This window comes from Mya arenaria, chromosome 14, assembly GCF_026914265.1.
Source record: "Mya arenaria isolate MELC-2E11 chromosome 14, ASM2691426v1".
In the NCBI taxonomy this organism is placed as follows: Eukaryota; Metazoa; Mollusca; class Bivalvia; order Myida; family Myidae; genus Mya; species Mya arenaria.
In genome coordinates this window covers 30,004,095-30,022,001 of record NC_069135.1, presented here as the reverse complement: position 1 = coordinate 30,022,001, position 17,907 = coordinate 30,004,095, and the positions used below count along the sequence as shown (strand labels likewise).

At 33.8% G+C, this 17,907-nt stretch overlaps 1 protein-coding gene across 6 annotated transcripts in view; it reads right to left on the bottom strand.

Annotated features, from left to right (window-relative positions):
* Positions 1-17,907, bottom strand: part of LOC128216443 (SLIT-ROBO Rho GTPase-activating protein 3-like) — an 85,055-nt gene that overhangs the window by 35,388 nt on the left and 31,760 nt on the right. Inside the window, exon 1 of one of the 6 annotated variants that reach the window (XM_052923009.1) lies at positions 5,744-6,502. The exons of 2 other annotated variants lie outside the window; for them this stretch is intronic. In XM_052923009.1, the coding sequence (XP_052778969.1) occupies positions 5,744-5,852 (109 nt within the window). In that variant the 5' untranslated portion in view covers positions 5,853-6,502. Of the gene's footprint in view, positions 1-627; positions 772-5,743; positions 6,503-17,907 lie in introns of those variants that run through there. 3 more of the 6 variants (XM_052923008.1, XM_052923012.1, XM_052923011.1) reach the window with 3 other exon arrangements.

Below are 17,907 nucleotides of genomic sequence, written 5' to 3'. Positions count from 1 at the left end.
ATCATTATGATGTATATCAAGTTATAATATCACTTGGTAAGCATGGAAGTTGACATTTATTAATATTTAACCCTTAAGTACACTATAAAGTTTAAACCCATTTAGGCACAGCCAAACAGGTTTAATAAAAATAGCATTCAAATTAATCTCATGTTAATACCATTTAACACTATTGTGTTGTATGTAAATGTATACCAGGTACATAATTTTTTTGTCAAATTTTACCAATTTAATTGTTGCAAGGTATTTGTAAATTGTGGAAAAATGCCTATGAGTGCATTCATCTTATTCTAATATTGACTATATTCCATTGAAATAGAGCATTATTCATGATCAATAACAAAAATAGGGCATCGACATTATATTGACAAGAACAAGGGTATCATAAAAATTCTTATGAAATAAATTAATAATCTAGCATTCAACACTAACCATCACTATATACACGAATTACTACAAAATCCACCCCTCTTATCTAACGAGGAATTTAAATTTTAACAGGCCACTGCCTACCGCAAATTTGCCCTTAGGTTGTGGCAATACACCAACTTCAACAATCGATTTAACATCAGACAAAGACATAAACCACTAAAATCGGTCAAAATCTTCACAATTATATGTACTAACCAAAATATCGTCCTTTCTTTTTGGAATCCGATTTACTAGGTTTTAATATAGAATCCATATTTATTCCCACTGTTTAATCACTCCATGGTATTATAACGGCTCTTAAAACCAAAACACACTTCGCTAGTTCGCTACTCAATGAGACATTATACTACAGCATAACATCAGTGAGGGCTGATCCAAATGTTATCGCCGATCCAAATGTTATCACTGGTGTGTTAGTAGTAAATATTATCTGTGTTGTGTACACTGGCTTCAGGGCAATTAGGGGGAAAGTTCAAATATTTATTTTTGATCTTTGTATTTGATCTTTCAGGGTCATGGGGTCTTGAGTCAATGATCATTGTAGATTAATCTGTCAACAATAATGATCAACTAGGATACACTTCCAAATAGTACCAAATTGTAACAACTTCACTGTTAAGGTCATAATCATTCTTCACTGATCTTCACTCAACTTAATGACAATGATATTGTGTGTGTCTCATAGATGAAATATTTATAATAAAAAGTATTGCCACAAGAATTGTTTGTCTTGTTCTATTAGTTATTTTAAGTGATGGTGAATAAGTGATTGTGGAGACAGCTGGTAAGCTGCTATGAATCACTCCCCTGTCCGTAACCTGGGTTACAAGAAACCAGTATCCCTGTCCAAAGAGAATATGCCAGTGGTGGGGCTGAAGCCCATGATCTGTTACATTAGGGAGAGATTTAATTTAGAATTGAGTTCAAAAACCACATTGGTTAATTTCTGATTAATTTAGTATGATTAAAGGACAGAGTTAAAAAATACCTTTTTTTGGCCTTTGTTTTTTTTTGTTTTTTTTTAAATTAACTTCCATACATTTAAACCACTAAATTTAAAAAAAAAACGCATACAGGAAAGAGTTAAAAACTGTAGAGTCACAGGCATTTTTATGAGTGGGTTGGGTATTTAGGTCAAACAAACTTTTTATTTATTGTGGCCTAAAATTTAACTGAATTAACACACTTCACAGCTGTGATGAAACAGAAATAATTTAATTAACTTTCCATGTTTCATTTAGAACATTTGTGTACCATTAAAATGCAAGGAATTGCATGTGGCTTCAAAGAAAATTGATTCGCATTTCAATTAAACAGTATGCAAATTACTTTCCCTGTTATTTTGACTGAAGCTGTAACATTGTAGTTCATAGTTATGACCAATATAAGAGATTCACAAGTATGTGTCAATGCTCCTCTGTCAATCGAAGGCATAACATATTGAAAATTGCAATCAGACTTATAGGACATGTTATGTTTATTTATATAATATGTTCTTGCACCACGCCTTTGACAAGACCACACACAGTTTCATCTAGGAGTGGTTTCGTACAGTGCTGCAGGCCCGAGGGGGGGGGGGGACTGTTCATGAAGAATCTTAGAGCGGTCTTGTACCCAATTAGGATTTTCAACAGTAGTTCTGCATGTGGAAAATGTGATCTAGGTATGAAACCTCTCTTGGGATGTTCTTGCAACAGCACCCAGTATACTGCTGATAAAAAAATTGTTCCACTTAAGTGGCGCTCTCTGCAGTGACAATATCTATTTGTGGTACCAGCCGAGTTGCTAGAGTATTATGTAAAAACACTGAATCAGAGGGTCCATGGTTTGACCCGCAAGTAGATCTTCGTACTGGTTATATAACCCATGAATGGTAAGTGGTCCTTAATCACATGCACATAGCAGATTTTTTTAAAATTGTCCATAGTTTTGTCCCTAAAAAGCTCTACCGAGCTTTAATGCTACATGCTCGTGCTAATGCCAATGATCATTTGCGACAAAAACAAGTCTAAAATCTAACAATCCTCATCAATAAACAGAAGAGCAAGAAATCATATACTCCAGTATATTACATTATTTATAAATCGTAATGAAAAGGTACTTTTTATCATCAAAGTATCATAATGAAAAGGTACTTTTTATCATCAAAGTAAATGAATATTAGGTATAAATACCTATGACAAACAAATGATCTACAAAAATAAACAGGCAACACATTGCAGTAAGTTAACAACCCTTGTTGGTCAATAGTTCAAAACTCTGTGCCAATAAATACAACTTGTGCAGATCATAAATGCTTCAAATGGACACCATATGGCCTTGTAATCATGGTGGTCATTGTTTTATGTGCAAATGAACTGGACAGTGATGTGAAGATAATAACAACTGGTCAAAACAAAGCCTGCATGACCACAGAGGGGCGACCATAAAGTAAGTTACTATATATGTATTATGCCAATCAAGTTTCTAATGAGTTGCAATTTTCAACACCCACTCACTAGTGGTATGGTTTGATTTTAATGGATTTTCCAAATGCTCATGGAACAAAGGATTTTGGGAAATACTCATGGGATTTTGTTTGCAATTTCTTTCCACAGGAAAGAGTGTATTGGGAAACAGGAAGTGCATCTTGTTACCCAGCAGCCTGATTATTGTATAACACTTGGATAAGTTGCTAACAGGTTTTCTTTAGTCAAGTTTGTGAATTTAAATGATTGCAGGTTCCTTAGCTATTATTGGATAAATATTGACCAGTCATTTTTTTTCAACACACCATCAAGTTATACAATTTTGGGCTGCTGTTTTATACTATGGTGGCTCAGCTGTTTTAAACTTATTTGGTTGCTGTTTCATTATGTTGGCTGCTGTTTTATACTATAAGGTGGCTGCTGTTTTAAACTTATTTGGCTGCTGTTTCATTATGTTGGCTGCTGTTTTATACTATAAGGTGGCTGCTGTTTTAAACTTATTTGGCTGCTGTTTCATACTATGTTGGCTGCTGTTTTATACTATAAGGTGGCTGCTGTTTTAAACTTATTTGGCTGCTGTTTCATACTATGTTGGCTGCTGTTTTATACTATAAGGTGGCTGCTGTTTTAAACTTATTTGGCTGCTGTTTCATACTATGTTGGCTGCTGTTTTATACTATAGGGTGGCTGCTGTTTTAAGCTTATTTGGCTGCTGTTTCATACTATGTTGGCTGCTGTTTTATACTAAAGGGTGGCTGCTGTTTTAAACTTATTTGGCTGCTGTTTCATACTATGTTGGCTGCTGTTTTATACTAAAGGGTGGCTGCTGTTTTAAACTTATTTGGCTGCTGTTTCATACTATGTTGGCTGCTGTTTTATACTATAAGGTGGCTGCTGTTTTAAACTTATTTGGCTGCTGTTTCATACTATGTTGGCTGCTGTTTTATACTATAAGGTGGCTGCTGTTTTAAACTTATTTGGCTGCTGTTTCATACTATGTTGGCTGCTGTTTAATACTATAAGGTGGCTGCTGTTTTAAACTTATTTGGCTGCTGTTTCATACTATGTTGGCTGCTGTTTTATACTATAAGGTGGCTGCTGTTTTAAACTTATTTGGCTGCTGTTTCATACTATGTTGGCTGCTGTTTTATACTAAAGGGTGGCTGCTGTTTTAAACTTATTTGGCTGCTGTTTCATACTATGTTGGCTGCTGTTTTATACTAAAGGGTGGCTGCTGTTTTGAACTTATTTGGCTGCTGTTTCATACTATGTTGGCTGCTGTTTTATACTATAAGGTGGCTGCTGTTTTAAACTTATTTGGCTGCTGTTTCATACTATGTTGGCTGCTGTTTTATACTATAATGTGGCTGCTGTTTTAAACTTATTTGGCTGCTGTTTCATACTATGTTGGCTGCTGTTTTATACTATAGGGTGGCTGCTGTTTTAAACTTATTTGGCTGCTGTTTCATACTATGCCTGGCTGCTGTTTCATATTATGGTGGCTGCTGTTTTATACTATGGTGGCTGCTGTTTTATACTATGTTTTAAACTTATTTGGCTGCTGTTTTATACTATGGTGGCTGCTGGTTCATACTATGGTGGCTGCTGTTTCATACTATCGTGGCTGCTGTTTTATACTATGTTAGCGGCTGTTTCATACTATGGTGGCTGCTGTTTCATATTATATTAGCGGCTGTTTCATACTATGGTCGCTGCTGTTTTATACTATGGTGGCTGCTGATGGTGGCTGCTGTTTCATTATTATTAACTACGGTGGATGTTGTTTTAAACTATGTTGGATGCTGTTTTATACTATGTTGGCTGCTATATTTTATACTACTTTGGCTGCTGTTTTCTGCAATTGAATGTTGTTTTAATTGGCGGATGTTTTCTACAATTGACTGCTGTTTTCTACAATTAGCTGCTGTTTTATGCAAGTCGCTGCTGTTTTATACAAATGGCTGTTTTGTTCGTTTTAATTAGTTTGATATTGATATACTACATTAATATGAACATTCTGTTGTCTGTCCTTCATTATTTGTGGAATTGAAGGATTCTCCATAGATATAACCAAGATAAATCATGTTATGCAATAAAATACTATATAATTTCAGTTCTCTGCTGCCCATGCCTCCACCAACGGGACCACTGGACAGATTTCAATCATTGAGAATAATCTCTGTCTGACAACCAAAAATCCATTAGGCAGATTATAACCACCAAATTTCCATTAAGTCATTGAAAGTGAATTATTTAGAAGCTCCCCCATGTTTACTGATAATTTATGTAAAGAGGTTTTCGATAGGCATTTTGTGCTGAACACTAAGAAAGTTTGTTAGCATTAATATTTGGTGTTCACTTAACAATTTATGTCAGCACTAGGCTGCACCCGGTCTGCTGACATTATCTTAATGACATTATTATTTGAAGACCAAAAATAAACACTAACCATTACATAATACTGCTATGAAATATGTATGAAGATAGAAAGTGACAAGAGTAAGGAAATAATGGCTAATGAAAAACAGATGGATGCATTTAAAACAAATGAACCACAAGATCAATTATCTTGTTTGAAACTGTGATTTTCCCATGGTGATAAGCAATTTTCTCAATTAGACCTGTGAGTGTAGTTAGACAATTTGTCTGTTTCAAATGCTTTTGAAAACATCACAGGTGAAATTTTACATAGTGCAGTGAAGTACAAAAACTGTTCCTACTGAATGAAACCAAATATAACAGTAGCAATAAATGACAATGAAACAATGATAATCGTATATCTTAATACTACCGAACCTCATAATAATTAAAACAATTCAGACATTACACAAAATAATACGTACCAAGAATGTGTGGTCCCTCGGAAATGACATCATCCCCGACAGGTCTTGTACACGCAAACAGAGAGATGCGTGACCCCTGTCGTACATATGTTGGTGTTTTGGTCTTCATTATTTATAAATCCTAGAGTAGTTCTTGCTTAGGTACTCTTTAAGTCCACTGACAGTTCTCTTCAATAGTCTTGTGAGTTATGAAATGCTTTAATTTTGTTTGACTAGTAACATTCATATTATACTATCAATCACTTCCATAAATGCAATTGTCAATACACAGAACCTAAAATCTCCCTCACACAATGAAGTTTCACCAAATTTTCCAAGTTTTTCTCCATGTGCGATGCTCTGTCTCAGCTTTTGTTAAATTTTTAATATCTCTGAAAACTCATCTCTGGGCTAAATTACGATTCACAGCACCCTTGCGTTGTGAGCATGTTGCACATGTTGTCAGTTTCATAGAAAACAAGGCAGTTTTAACACCCAAAAAACTTCTTGGAACTGTAAGTTTTTTTATCTGACATTATCTCTACCATGCTCATGTAATAAATCTGCAGATTTCAGCTCCGTGACTCATTTTCTTTAATAAAAAAAAAAATGAACAGTTAAATTTGCCAACAAAATCACCATCAGTCCAAGAGTGTCCGATAGCATCAATGTTTATGTCTCATAAGTAAAAGATTACTTTGGAATGACATTTTTAGTCGGACTTCCATCCATTTTGCACATAATTCCAAACACTCTTGACAATATATTCCTTGTTTTAAAATGTTTATCCACCTGGAATCAAATAAATATTCCAAAATATCACTCTTTTGCATTAAATCTTTCTTTATAATCAGCAAAAAAGATAAGATTTATTTTATTTATTTTCTCATGTTTGAAATTATTTTTCCAACATAACTCAAACAAGAAATCCAAGGGAGGTCATCCATACAGCCAATTTCTATATTAACAACAATAAGTTGCCTCCCTCAATTACTTATCAAAGAAGATAAAAAAATCCAGATTTTAGCCAAATTATGTGGCATCTGTTACATTAAAGTGAAGTAAAATTTGATGATAAGAACTTCCTGTTGAGCAATGAACCAAGGCAATAAGAAATAAAGATATGGTTATTTTTACACTTGCAAAGCCCTTAATTATGTTTGTATTTTAATTTCATGATAAAATAAATTATAAACTACAAGAAACTGATCAAGTCCATTTTTGAAGTGTTATAGAAACTTAAAAGAACCATATCCGTAACAGTAACCATTGAAGAATTCATTGGTCCTTCCTACTTAAAACAAATCATAAATGATTGAACTCAATTTGTTTTGAAGTACTCAGCTTTATTTGATAGTTATCATAAATAAACCATAAAACAGTTTCCACAATGACAGTTTAAGGAGACCGGAAAAAATATAATAAGCTCAATAAAAGAAACTATTTACCTACAAAGGGTTAACAAGAAGAAAAAGATATAAATATCCCATTAATTAATTTGTCAATAATATTACATCATATTGTACTGGAATAGCTTTTGAAATATCGATATAAGATCATAATCATGAAAACATCTACAATGGCTATATAATGAAACAATGGAATTACTACAAAGAGATTAAGGCTGGTATGAATGACATTGGGAATGCACCCAACAACCTAGCACCTAATTGACACCCCAAGAGGCCTTATTATGCTAAAGACAGAAATCAAGCAGAAAGAAACAGCTGACCAAATGGAATTTGATACAACTGACCAATACATATTATAGTGACCATTAGCAAAAGAACATTTAGTATCTGAAATAAGTTTATACTACATGGTTTTGAAGGCAAAATTAAAATGGAAATGTATGGGTGATGCTAAACTGTCAGGCAAAATATCTTAATTATAATATGAAATGTAATCCAATAACAATTAGATCCAACAGATTCTTTGTTACCTTCAAGAAAATCCACAAATTTCTTAACACTAAAAAAATGCAGTATAATTCAGTTACAGATCCTTTCACATTTATTTATTCAAATTTGATAGATCTAACAGTTTATTGACCAAATTCAGCAGCACTTGAACATGCAATCACTCCCCAATCCACAATAGCAAATAGAAGCCCACACACTAGACATTTAAAGTAAATCCACAAAATCCTCCCATAAAACTTAAATACATCTTACAGACCAATATTCTCCAAGCAAGAGAACGATGCACATTTAGCACTCAATGTCTGAAGCCATACAGACTTTTTACAGACACTCCATGATAATATCAATTCAGAAATATTCCAGCTTAAAACACAGGGAACAAAAGTCAGTTGAAAATAAATATTTTTTCACACATTATACAAAAAAGAACCTTTTGCACACTGCAATTTCCTAAAACTATTCAAAATGTTCCCACACCCACACTGAATAATAATATCAATTTGAGAATATCTCTCCAAAGTCCACTGAAATTTATGCAAAATCACTACAAATATATTTCACACATAATAAACACAAATATATTTCCTTAATCACTTATGACAAGTCTATGTTTATTTGCAAACAGTTTGTATATAAACAAAAATGCAATTCAAATCCATTTTCGCACATAAATGATACCACACTATCTGTATACAAATCCAGACTGATAAAATCCAACCCAATACAGACACATTCCCTCTGGGGGGAGAAAAATGTCAAGAGTTACCTAACTTATTAACAAGAAAGCCATTATCTATCTTTCATCTCTAATTAGTCTTCTTATCTCTAAAAAATCCATAGAAACCTGACTTTATTAGTAACTCATGGTTTTATGAGTTGTAGAAGTGTCATTTATTAATAAGAATTGTTATCATCAAATATTTGGATATCTCATTTTCAGAGGTGAAAATCGGTCAATGATATTACTATTTTATCAGTAGATGATAAAAAATTTAACAGTACAATTATTAAAGTTAAACACTTCAAGTGTCTCCTTTTTCATTTCATGGGCAAAAAGATGGTAAAAAGAAGAGAGAAATTCAAAATACATCCAGGACATTTTATTTGAAGAATCTTGTTTACAAAACAAAACATTTCCAATCCCTTCTCTACCGCCTGATAGCTCATGGTGCTACATGGTTCGCTTCGGGGCAGTAGAATGGGGGTTCGAAGTACCCAGCTCAAGGTGCTACATGGTTTGCTTCAGGGGCAGTAGAATGGGGGTTCGAAGTCCCCAGTTCAAGGTGCTACATGGTTTGCTTCAGGGGCAGTAGAATGGGAGTTCGAAGTCCCCAGCTCATGGTGCTACATGGTTTGCTTCAGGGGCAGTAGAATGGGGGTTAGAAGTCCCCAGTTCAAGGTGCTACATGGTTTGCTTCAGGGGCAGTAGAATGGGGGTTCGAAGTCCCCAGCTCAAGGTGCTACATGGTTTGCTTGAGGGGCAGTAGAATGGGAGTTAAAAGTCCCCAGCCGTGTCAAACCAATAGACATTGAATTATGGCACAAGTGGCTCCCTTGCCTTAAAGCACTCCAAATTAACAGGGAAGTACTTGGAAAATGGGTGTACTCAGTACTGTTTTACTCAGGAAAGTTGTATCCTGTGTGGCTCAGGTGCTTTATACTGAGCATGAACAAAGAGGTCACTTCCGCAAAGAGCTAAAGTATCGCACCCAGATCTCTTGTATCTCAATCAGTTTCTTCAAATCTTCTAATATCTGGATTTAAATTGTCTTGGAATTGCATGCTTCTATCTCATGAAACTATAATGGCATTTAAACACAATTTAAGTCGTGATTCTGTCAAATGGGGGTCAAGACCTAATGTAGCCTATAGGCATAAGCAGACTCAAATAAACAAACATCAAAACTGAACTCATCCAAACAAGGAAATTCAACAAGTCTAATATTCCTCAATAGAATGCACTTTTCTTTCAAGAGAATCTGACTGCCTCACTGTTCAAACCCATAATTGAATTTAACGTGTAGACAAAACATATTTAACAAGTAAAAGGAAAATCTCCATAAGAGGAAATTTCGCCGAAAACCATTCCTCATCATTACGCCTACAAAGTCATGAAGATGCAGCATTATGTCTGGGAAATTCTACAGAATTTTGAATTAGTTTTACGATTTCCGATCCAGGTCTTGTCACACTATACAATAATAAAACCTGCTTTTTCAGAAGTTTGGTTTCAAGGAACAGAATTACCTCAGGAAATACTTGCAGCGATCAAGTCTGTCTAAAAGTGTAGGGAATGGCAAAATTTGTTTTAATCCACCTGATTCAGCGCAAAAACTTTGCAGAGACAGGCTGAACAATATATCATGTGTATTCTCATTTCAGAGAATGATTTAAAACAGCAAAACGACAGGCCTTTCCTTGGTATTTTGGGGAACAACTTATCGTTGGCCTTTCCTTGGTATTTTGGGGAACAACTAATCGTTCTATCTCAATATGGGTAAAATGATTGCTAAAATCATTGAATCAGGAGTAACTAGAAATGTGTCCATAGGACACGGATGCCCCCACTTCGATTTTTTGTCACAGAAAATAAGCCATAATGATTATTCAGGATAATCTGCACATATAGGATAAGTTGAGTTGAGTTGGGTTTTACGGCATCGCAAGACTGTATAGGTTATATGGCGCCATTCAGGCAGGAAAAAACTTGTTGGATCCACATCTCATTTACATCGAGATGATATTTTTTAAGTATTGTTGGGAAATAAAGGGCCCTAACTCCTAAATGATTAAAGCGATTTCCATGGCTATCGAACTTGATCAAGATATTATGGTCACAATCATGTATGTAAAGTTTGGTGAGGATTGGACACATACTTTTCAAGAATTAGATCGGAAACAATCTTCGGGACGTATTTTTCAAGTCTTTTTTTGCAAATAAAGGGCCGTAACTCCTAAATGACAAAAGCGATTTCCATGGCTAAGGAACTTGATCAAGATATTATGGTCACAAACATGTGTTTAAAGTTTGGTGAGGATTGGACAAACGGTTTTCAAGAATTAGATCGGAAACAATCTTCGGGACGTACGTACGTACAGACAGACAGACGTACGTACGGACAAGGGCAACCCTATATGCCGCCACTTTGTGGGGGCATAAAAATTCAAGGGGTAACTTTGACTTTAGGGAATAGATGAAAATATCTGACCCTTGGACATTGTCATCCGTGGGGAATCTGACCTATTGGAATTCTAACCCGTGGGAATTGTGTAGAAAATAAAGTCTTTAAGTGATAAAAGGCTTTCTCTGAATAGTTCTTTTCAAAGCTTAATTAATATGTGTTGCCAATTAAAAATAAAAAAAATGATCTCATCTCATCAGTGAGCCGCGAATGTCAACCAAACTATTTTGACTGATGCATTCTCAAAAACCATTTAAAAACCCAATACCCGTGATGATACCTAATCCAATTAAATACTTCTTTCTTGATTGTGTAAGAACATGTTACAGTTAATTAATAATTCAATAAGTTCTGTCTGAGAAACTGCTAAATATGCTTTCTCCCAATTGTTTTCTTCATTAAAACAGCTTTTTTCAAAGTATCACACATTTTGAGTATCTGTTCCAATACCATTCTCAGAGCACCCTCCAGAAAATGTGGTAAAATCAGTTGACATATAATATATACCACATGACAAAATGGCTAACAGGGCTGTAGCTCAGGTCAACTGTGATGATAGAAACTAGCTGGAGTTCACTAATTTTGCATACTTTAGCAGTATTTAATTTACTCGCTTTTACAGGAGATGTTTAAAACACAAGTGGCACATGCATGTCTATAACGCTAGCTAGTAATCCCCCTCCCCTCAGCCTGATAAATTTAATTACAAACTTTAGAACAGCCGTATACAATCTTATCAACTGTCCCTGGAATTAAGTTAGGAACAACTGGACAAACTGCCCACAATCGATGGTGTATCAGCTAAATTCTATTACCAGCAGACATTAAGCTCTCTCATAAACACTGTTCTGGTCATCCAAACTAATGGAATGGTAAAATGGAAGTCTGCAAATAGAGTTACCCTGTGACAGAGTCAATGTGATGTCCTTGTTATCTTTGTGGTCATTTCAAGTCCAACCAGAGCACCATACACAGGATTAAACTGTATCAGGACATTCAATTGCCTGTTTTCTAGTTCATGGACTTCATGGATGAATCAAGAACAGTATAATTTATGAACTGTTAACGGAATGTTTCATGTTATATTCATGAACTGTTAATGAACTTTCATGAATCACAAACTGTTTATGAACTATGTCATGACATGTTAATGAACTATATCATTAACTGTTAGTGAACTTTTTAATGAATTAATCACAAACTCAGGATAGTATCTATTTCATGTATTATCCATAAACTGTTAATGAACTTTTTCACATGTTATTTAAGAACTGTTAATGAACTATTACGTGAAATATTCATGAACCTGATTTATAAACTGTTCATGATACTAAGTCAAGGCCATTGATGAGCCCAAGTCAAACCCATAATAAATATTCGCCTTTTTAATACCTTAAATGAGCAAAAAGCTGCAATGCTGTGGCATGAGACAATAAAAAACATTTCAGTTATTTTTATATAATAAAACAATGTATATTTAACAAAACTATACGAGTTTGAATGCAAAAGTTACCATAAAACATGCAGTTCAGTGCAGGACATAATAAAATGCAGCTTCAAGAGCATAATTATACTTAGATCGCCTTGGTCATTCCCAACCTAAAACAGAACCATTACCAGCCATTACCAGTAATTGAACAGTGTTATCAGAAATAAGTACATTCTATGTGGCATGTTTCTTCAAATTAATGCCTCTGCAAGATAAATGCCCTAAGAAAATATCTTCCAATTATCTTAATTGTTTAGACAAGTAGAACAATTAGAGAAGAAAGTGGATAGTTTCCGGGATGTTGGATTCATTTAACATGAATGAACATGACATACTAAATGAACAATCATTTGAAAATAAAATGTTTTTGACCTACCATAAAATTAACAATTAAGAAAACGAAGCTACAAAAGAAAACCAGTTATATAGGAATGTAGATCAGATTTGTAACCTAATTAAGCGTTAATTTAGTTCTATGATGATATCTGCAAAATTAGAGCAATTAAAATATGACCCATGTAAAAGTGTCACAAGCAAAGACAATAAAGCAAAATTAATATCAGATCTGAGAGCGAGTTTATGACTTTCTGATTTGAAATTCGAAGCTCTGTGATTGTAAAAATATGTAAGATTATACCACATTCATTTGACATAGATTTGATGAAAATCTGAAGACAAATTCACAGTGACTTTCACAAACAGCATTTTTTTTTTTGACTAGCAGAACTTTCATCTTAACATAGACATTGTTTAAAACAGTAGAAATTTTAAAACTTGCAATCCTGTTAAAAACACAAAACTGCAGTCTCAGTTCATGTAGTACAAAGAAATTTCAGCAAATTTCATTCAAACTTTACGAAATCGAAAATTGCAGCTCAACAACATTGAATCAGGAGTGCCTCAGGACAGTCAATATTGAAAGGAGAGGAAAACAATAAAACAATACAGGACTAATCCTATCCCTTTGTAAGAAATAAACCATTTTTTTGCAGAGATCACATACACTTATGCAACAACTTAAGTTTCAACATTTTGTGGCCAAAAACAAGGAAATCAACTGAAAAGAGGAAGATAATCATAAATGTTTCATTCGTCCACAGCCTCCAAAAAAAGCAACCATTACATTTGCATTATACCTTATTTAGACACGACCTCTTAGACACGTACCACCATCACTTACGGACATTTTTCACACTCAAATAATGAAAGTTCCCACACTTATTTCATTAAAAGACAAGTTTCCCACTCAGCATTTTCACCTCTAAACATCGAGACCACTTTTAGACACTTCACATTATAAAGAAGTCCACTTCAACCTCAAAGCCACTGCCAATTAATTGCCGACAATACAAAATGCCCATAAAAACTTGATACACAAATGTTACAAAGTTCAATGTTATATACACAATTTTCCGATCCTCAATTAAGAAACTTAATAACCATCCAGCTAGTTAAGTTCAAATGGCCGATGTCATATTGTACTGTGATGTGACCTGTTTCATCTGTCACACGGAATAAGGTTTCTACATAGGCAATACAAGCTGCAGAAATTATAGCGCTTTGATATAATATCATTAAAAAAAACCTATAGAACAATGGATTTATTTTCCTTCTGTACTTCTGTGGAGGAAAACAAATAAAATTCATTTCTTTGCATAAATGTGATGAAAATCTGATACATGAAGTAGTTTTCATAAAATTTTACTTCAATGAAGCCTGTCATAATACACTCCACTTATAAAATGTATTCATTTTATTCCACATAATTTACTTATGTTGAGAATATCTGACATTCATGAAATTATAGTTCAATGAAGGGAGATCATGAATTGCTCAAAATACACTGGATTATTCCCCTTGTTTAGAAATATGACAATGTTTCAAAAGCTTAAAACATTTAACTTCAAGCATTCATCAAGTTTGAAAAGTGATAAAAGGTTTCAGGATAATGAACAAAAAAATGTCATTCCACAAAACACAGCCACCACAACAAAAGTTAATCAACCACGAAGACATGATAAAGAATGTTTATTGTGACAATAGTGAAATGCATCATTTTTTTTCTTTTCAAAATGAAATGAGACTGGAACGGTTTAACACACTGTTGATTTTAAGCAATTTACAGCTCAGGATTTGAAACAAAATTCTCCCAAATGACTCTCCCATGATGCATTATCTCTTTGCAAACAAATCTAAAACCAAAGCTATTTAAAATGCAAAAATCATCCATTGTTTGACCTTATAAAGATTTTTTATGATAATAGGAGAAATGCAATTGTAATTGTACATCACGCATACACAGTAAGACCATTCATTTATTAAAAAGGAAATGTCGCAGTGTGAACATTGTATTTCATTTTAATAACAATCATTGAATGTTTTCTGGGTTAATTGAAGCCAACATTTAATTTTTGACAAACGACAACAAGAACCATGGCAACTGCTAGCTGTCTTTACAAAATTCATGCTCTAGTTGACATTTCCTATTTTTTCTGTAAAAAATCATGATTTGTACGCTGAACTGAATAAATCTTTATTCTGTTATTTACCCGGAAATTATGTGAAAATATTAACCCATTATTTATCTAAATGATTATCTGATGAAACTTTTATGAACTCATCCGCAAAAATCATGAAATAATTTTCTGCAATAAAGATAAGACCCTCAAATGATTGATAATGCTTATGAATATAAATACATACACTATCTTATATAAACCATAGTAGACCTAAACAATCTTCATTATCAAACTTTTAAACCAAAAACAGAGCATGAGGTATCATCACTCAAAGAGCATTGCAGGTTCAAAGAGCTGATAAGCACAGCCACACAGGTATGATAAGCACAGCCAAATAGACATTATCTACAGATATGTTCCAGCTGTTTTAAAACCAATCATAAGTGACACCAATGATCCTAAACACTTTTTATACCAACCTTGAATACATCTATGAACAAAGAAGAAAGTCCAGTAGCTGTTGAACTGCCTAAAACTGAAAATGTACATGCAACAATTTGAATCTGACATGAAAGACAGAAGATTGATCATGTATGAAATTCAGATTGATCAAAATGTATACTAAACTTGGTGATAAGCATCCCCTTCTCTACTTAACAACATGTATTCCAAAAAGACCAAAGGCATACATTAAGGTCAGACAACAGTTAATTAAATATCTGTCAGAGACAGTTACTGACACCTGACCCTAGAGCAAGCAAATGACCCTAATTAGCATAATAAGAGGGAGACATATTTACTTTGTTTGACCAGATGGACAAAGAAGATGGACTTAGACTATGTGTCCAATGTCTGGCCATTGAAATGAATGTGCAAATGAAACTTAAGACTAACAACTACTAGTGGACAAGGAAGATGAACAAATAATCGTCACCTCGGCAAAGTAAACACATTACATGTATGCAATATGGGAGTCTACTAAATGGAACAAATGTGTGACAAAATTGAAAATTTGAAAAAAGTGATCAATTAATAAAACATCATTAAGTGAAATACCAACATGTACAAAATAAATTTGCAATCCTAATACAACAGAAATAATTATTAAAATTTGCTGCACAATGGAACGGAAAACTATCCTCAATGAAAACAAATTGGCCAACGGTTCCTGATATAATAACAGATCTCACTAATGAACTTCATCCATTTCACCTAAAAGTATTATAATATGGTACCCAACTGCCAAATGCAAAAAACACACACACAAAAATCACTAAACCAAGAACTTGATATTTATCCCATTAAGAACTCCAGCCAATGTTCCACAGCTTCTTTTTTGCTGTAAAGGTCCAGAGTGTTCCACATCTGTTACAACCATAGCAAATTGACAAGAGTAAAAACACACAAAGAACATTGTTCAATGTTGTGGGGAAAATCCTTTAGCAATGGCAAAAAAACTGATCTTCTGAAAAATGAAGATTCAGGTCATAAATTACCTTAACAGCTCTCCCTGATCATGAGCTCCCGGATTAGACATTAACAAGAATCAGCTCTGGTTCCTAAAGCAACTCAAAGTTGGATTTTCATAATTGCCTTTTTCATAATCTGATTTCAAAGAAAGCACAAGAATATATGCAAATTTGCAAGAAAATTGTCTTAACAATGAATTCATATGAATAAATTTGATGAAAAAGCAACGGGATATAAAATAAACATTGTCAAAAAATTAGATTATTTAACTATTGCCTTTAAGTCACGATTTCTGAAGGAATAATAAAATTGTACATGGTTAATTTCAGTCCAATCATAGCTACTGGTCACAAATTGCTTACATAGTTTTTGAAAGATGCAATCGTGGGATATCCCTACATACATCAAGCAGACAAGTCATATGGGGCTTGCTAGAAGTTCATTTCTATATACCACCTTAATTCCTCTAGGATGTTGTTCAGAGCCGGTATGGCGCATGTAATGCACGGCAGGATTCGATAGACATATATTTAAGTCTAAAGCTTAAGCTGCTTAAGAATGTGCACGCGTAAAGTTACTGGCAGAATCTATGCAATGAGTGTCCTTAACAGTCATTCGGAGCTCCTCGGCCATTTTTATCGAAAACAACCTCGGATGTATGCCGGTACATCAGTTGAAGTAGTTCGTAAAATTTTGAATTATATCGTTAGTTAAATGTATTGTTTTAGAGTTGTATTTAATGATTTAAGTTTAAATTGATTGCCAGTGAAGTGAATTATTGCAAAAATCATTTAGATTCCCCACGGGTAAAGTCATAAAGTTTAACTGCTAAATAAAATTACTACGCGATCTACTTGCAGCGGACTTAAACATGCCACTTTTTGAGTATGTTTACCGTCCAAATACATCCGAGGTTGTTTTCGATAAAAATGGCCGAGGAGTTCCGAATGCCTAACAGTATTTTTATTCAAACGCAGCTAACGCCAAAAGCGAAGTTACGCCAAGAAATTTTACGATCTTAAATGATCTTTTTTAAAACGGGGTCCAGTAGAGAAGCAAGTTTGACATACTTCCCATTTCGTATTCAAGTTAATCAATTTCTTATTGTGTGAGCATAAAAAACATCTGGACAAGTGATAAAATAAAGTCAGGTTGATAATGACCTAATTGCATTACCCATAAAAACACAACATATCTGATTGTATTATAGTTGAGTAATATGCTGACATTATTGTACTTCAGAATTAATGTCATATAATAACATGACCTAGAGATTAAAAGTCAATTTGATATTTATTAAGCAAATGTTTTAAGATAATAAAATCTTTTGGAAAGATTAACTTTTATTTATGAACGACATGTCCTATTGCTTTTTGAATCAGAAGAATTTAGGAAAGCAAAAAAAACAAAAACAAATAGTAATTAAAGTCAATAAAAATGTAGCTTTTGCTAAAAGATTAATTATAGTTAATAGTCAAAAAAGTTGCAATAATCCATTCTCCACAAAACTACAACACAGTTCAGCAAAAGAATTGCAATAAATATAGTTATCCAAGTATTAATCGCTGACACTTTTTTCAGAAAGGGAAAACAGCTCTAATTTGACATCAAGTAAATGAGCATCAATATCAAAAATTGATACCAGTGTTTTGTTTCTAATACA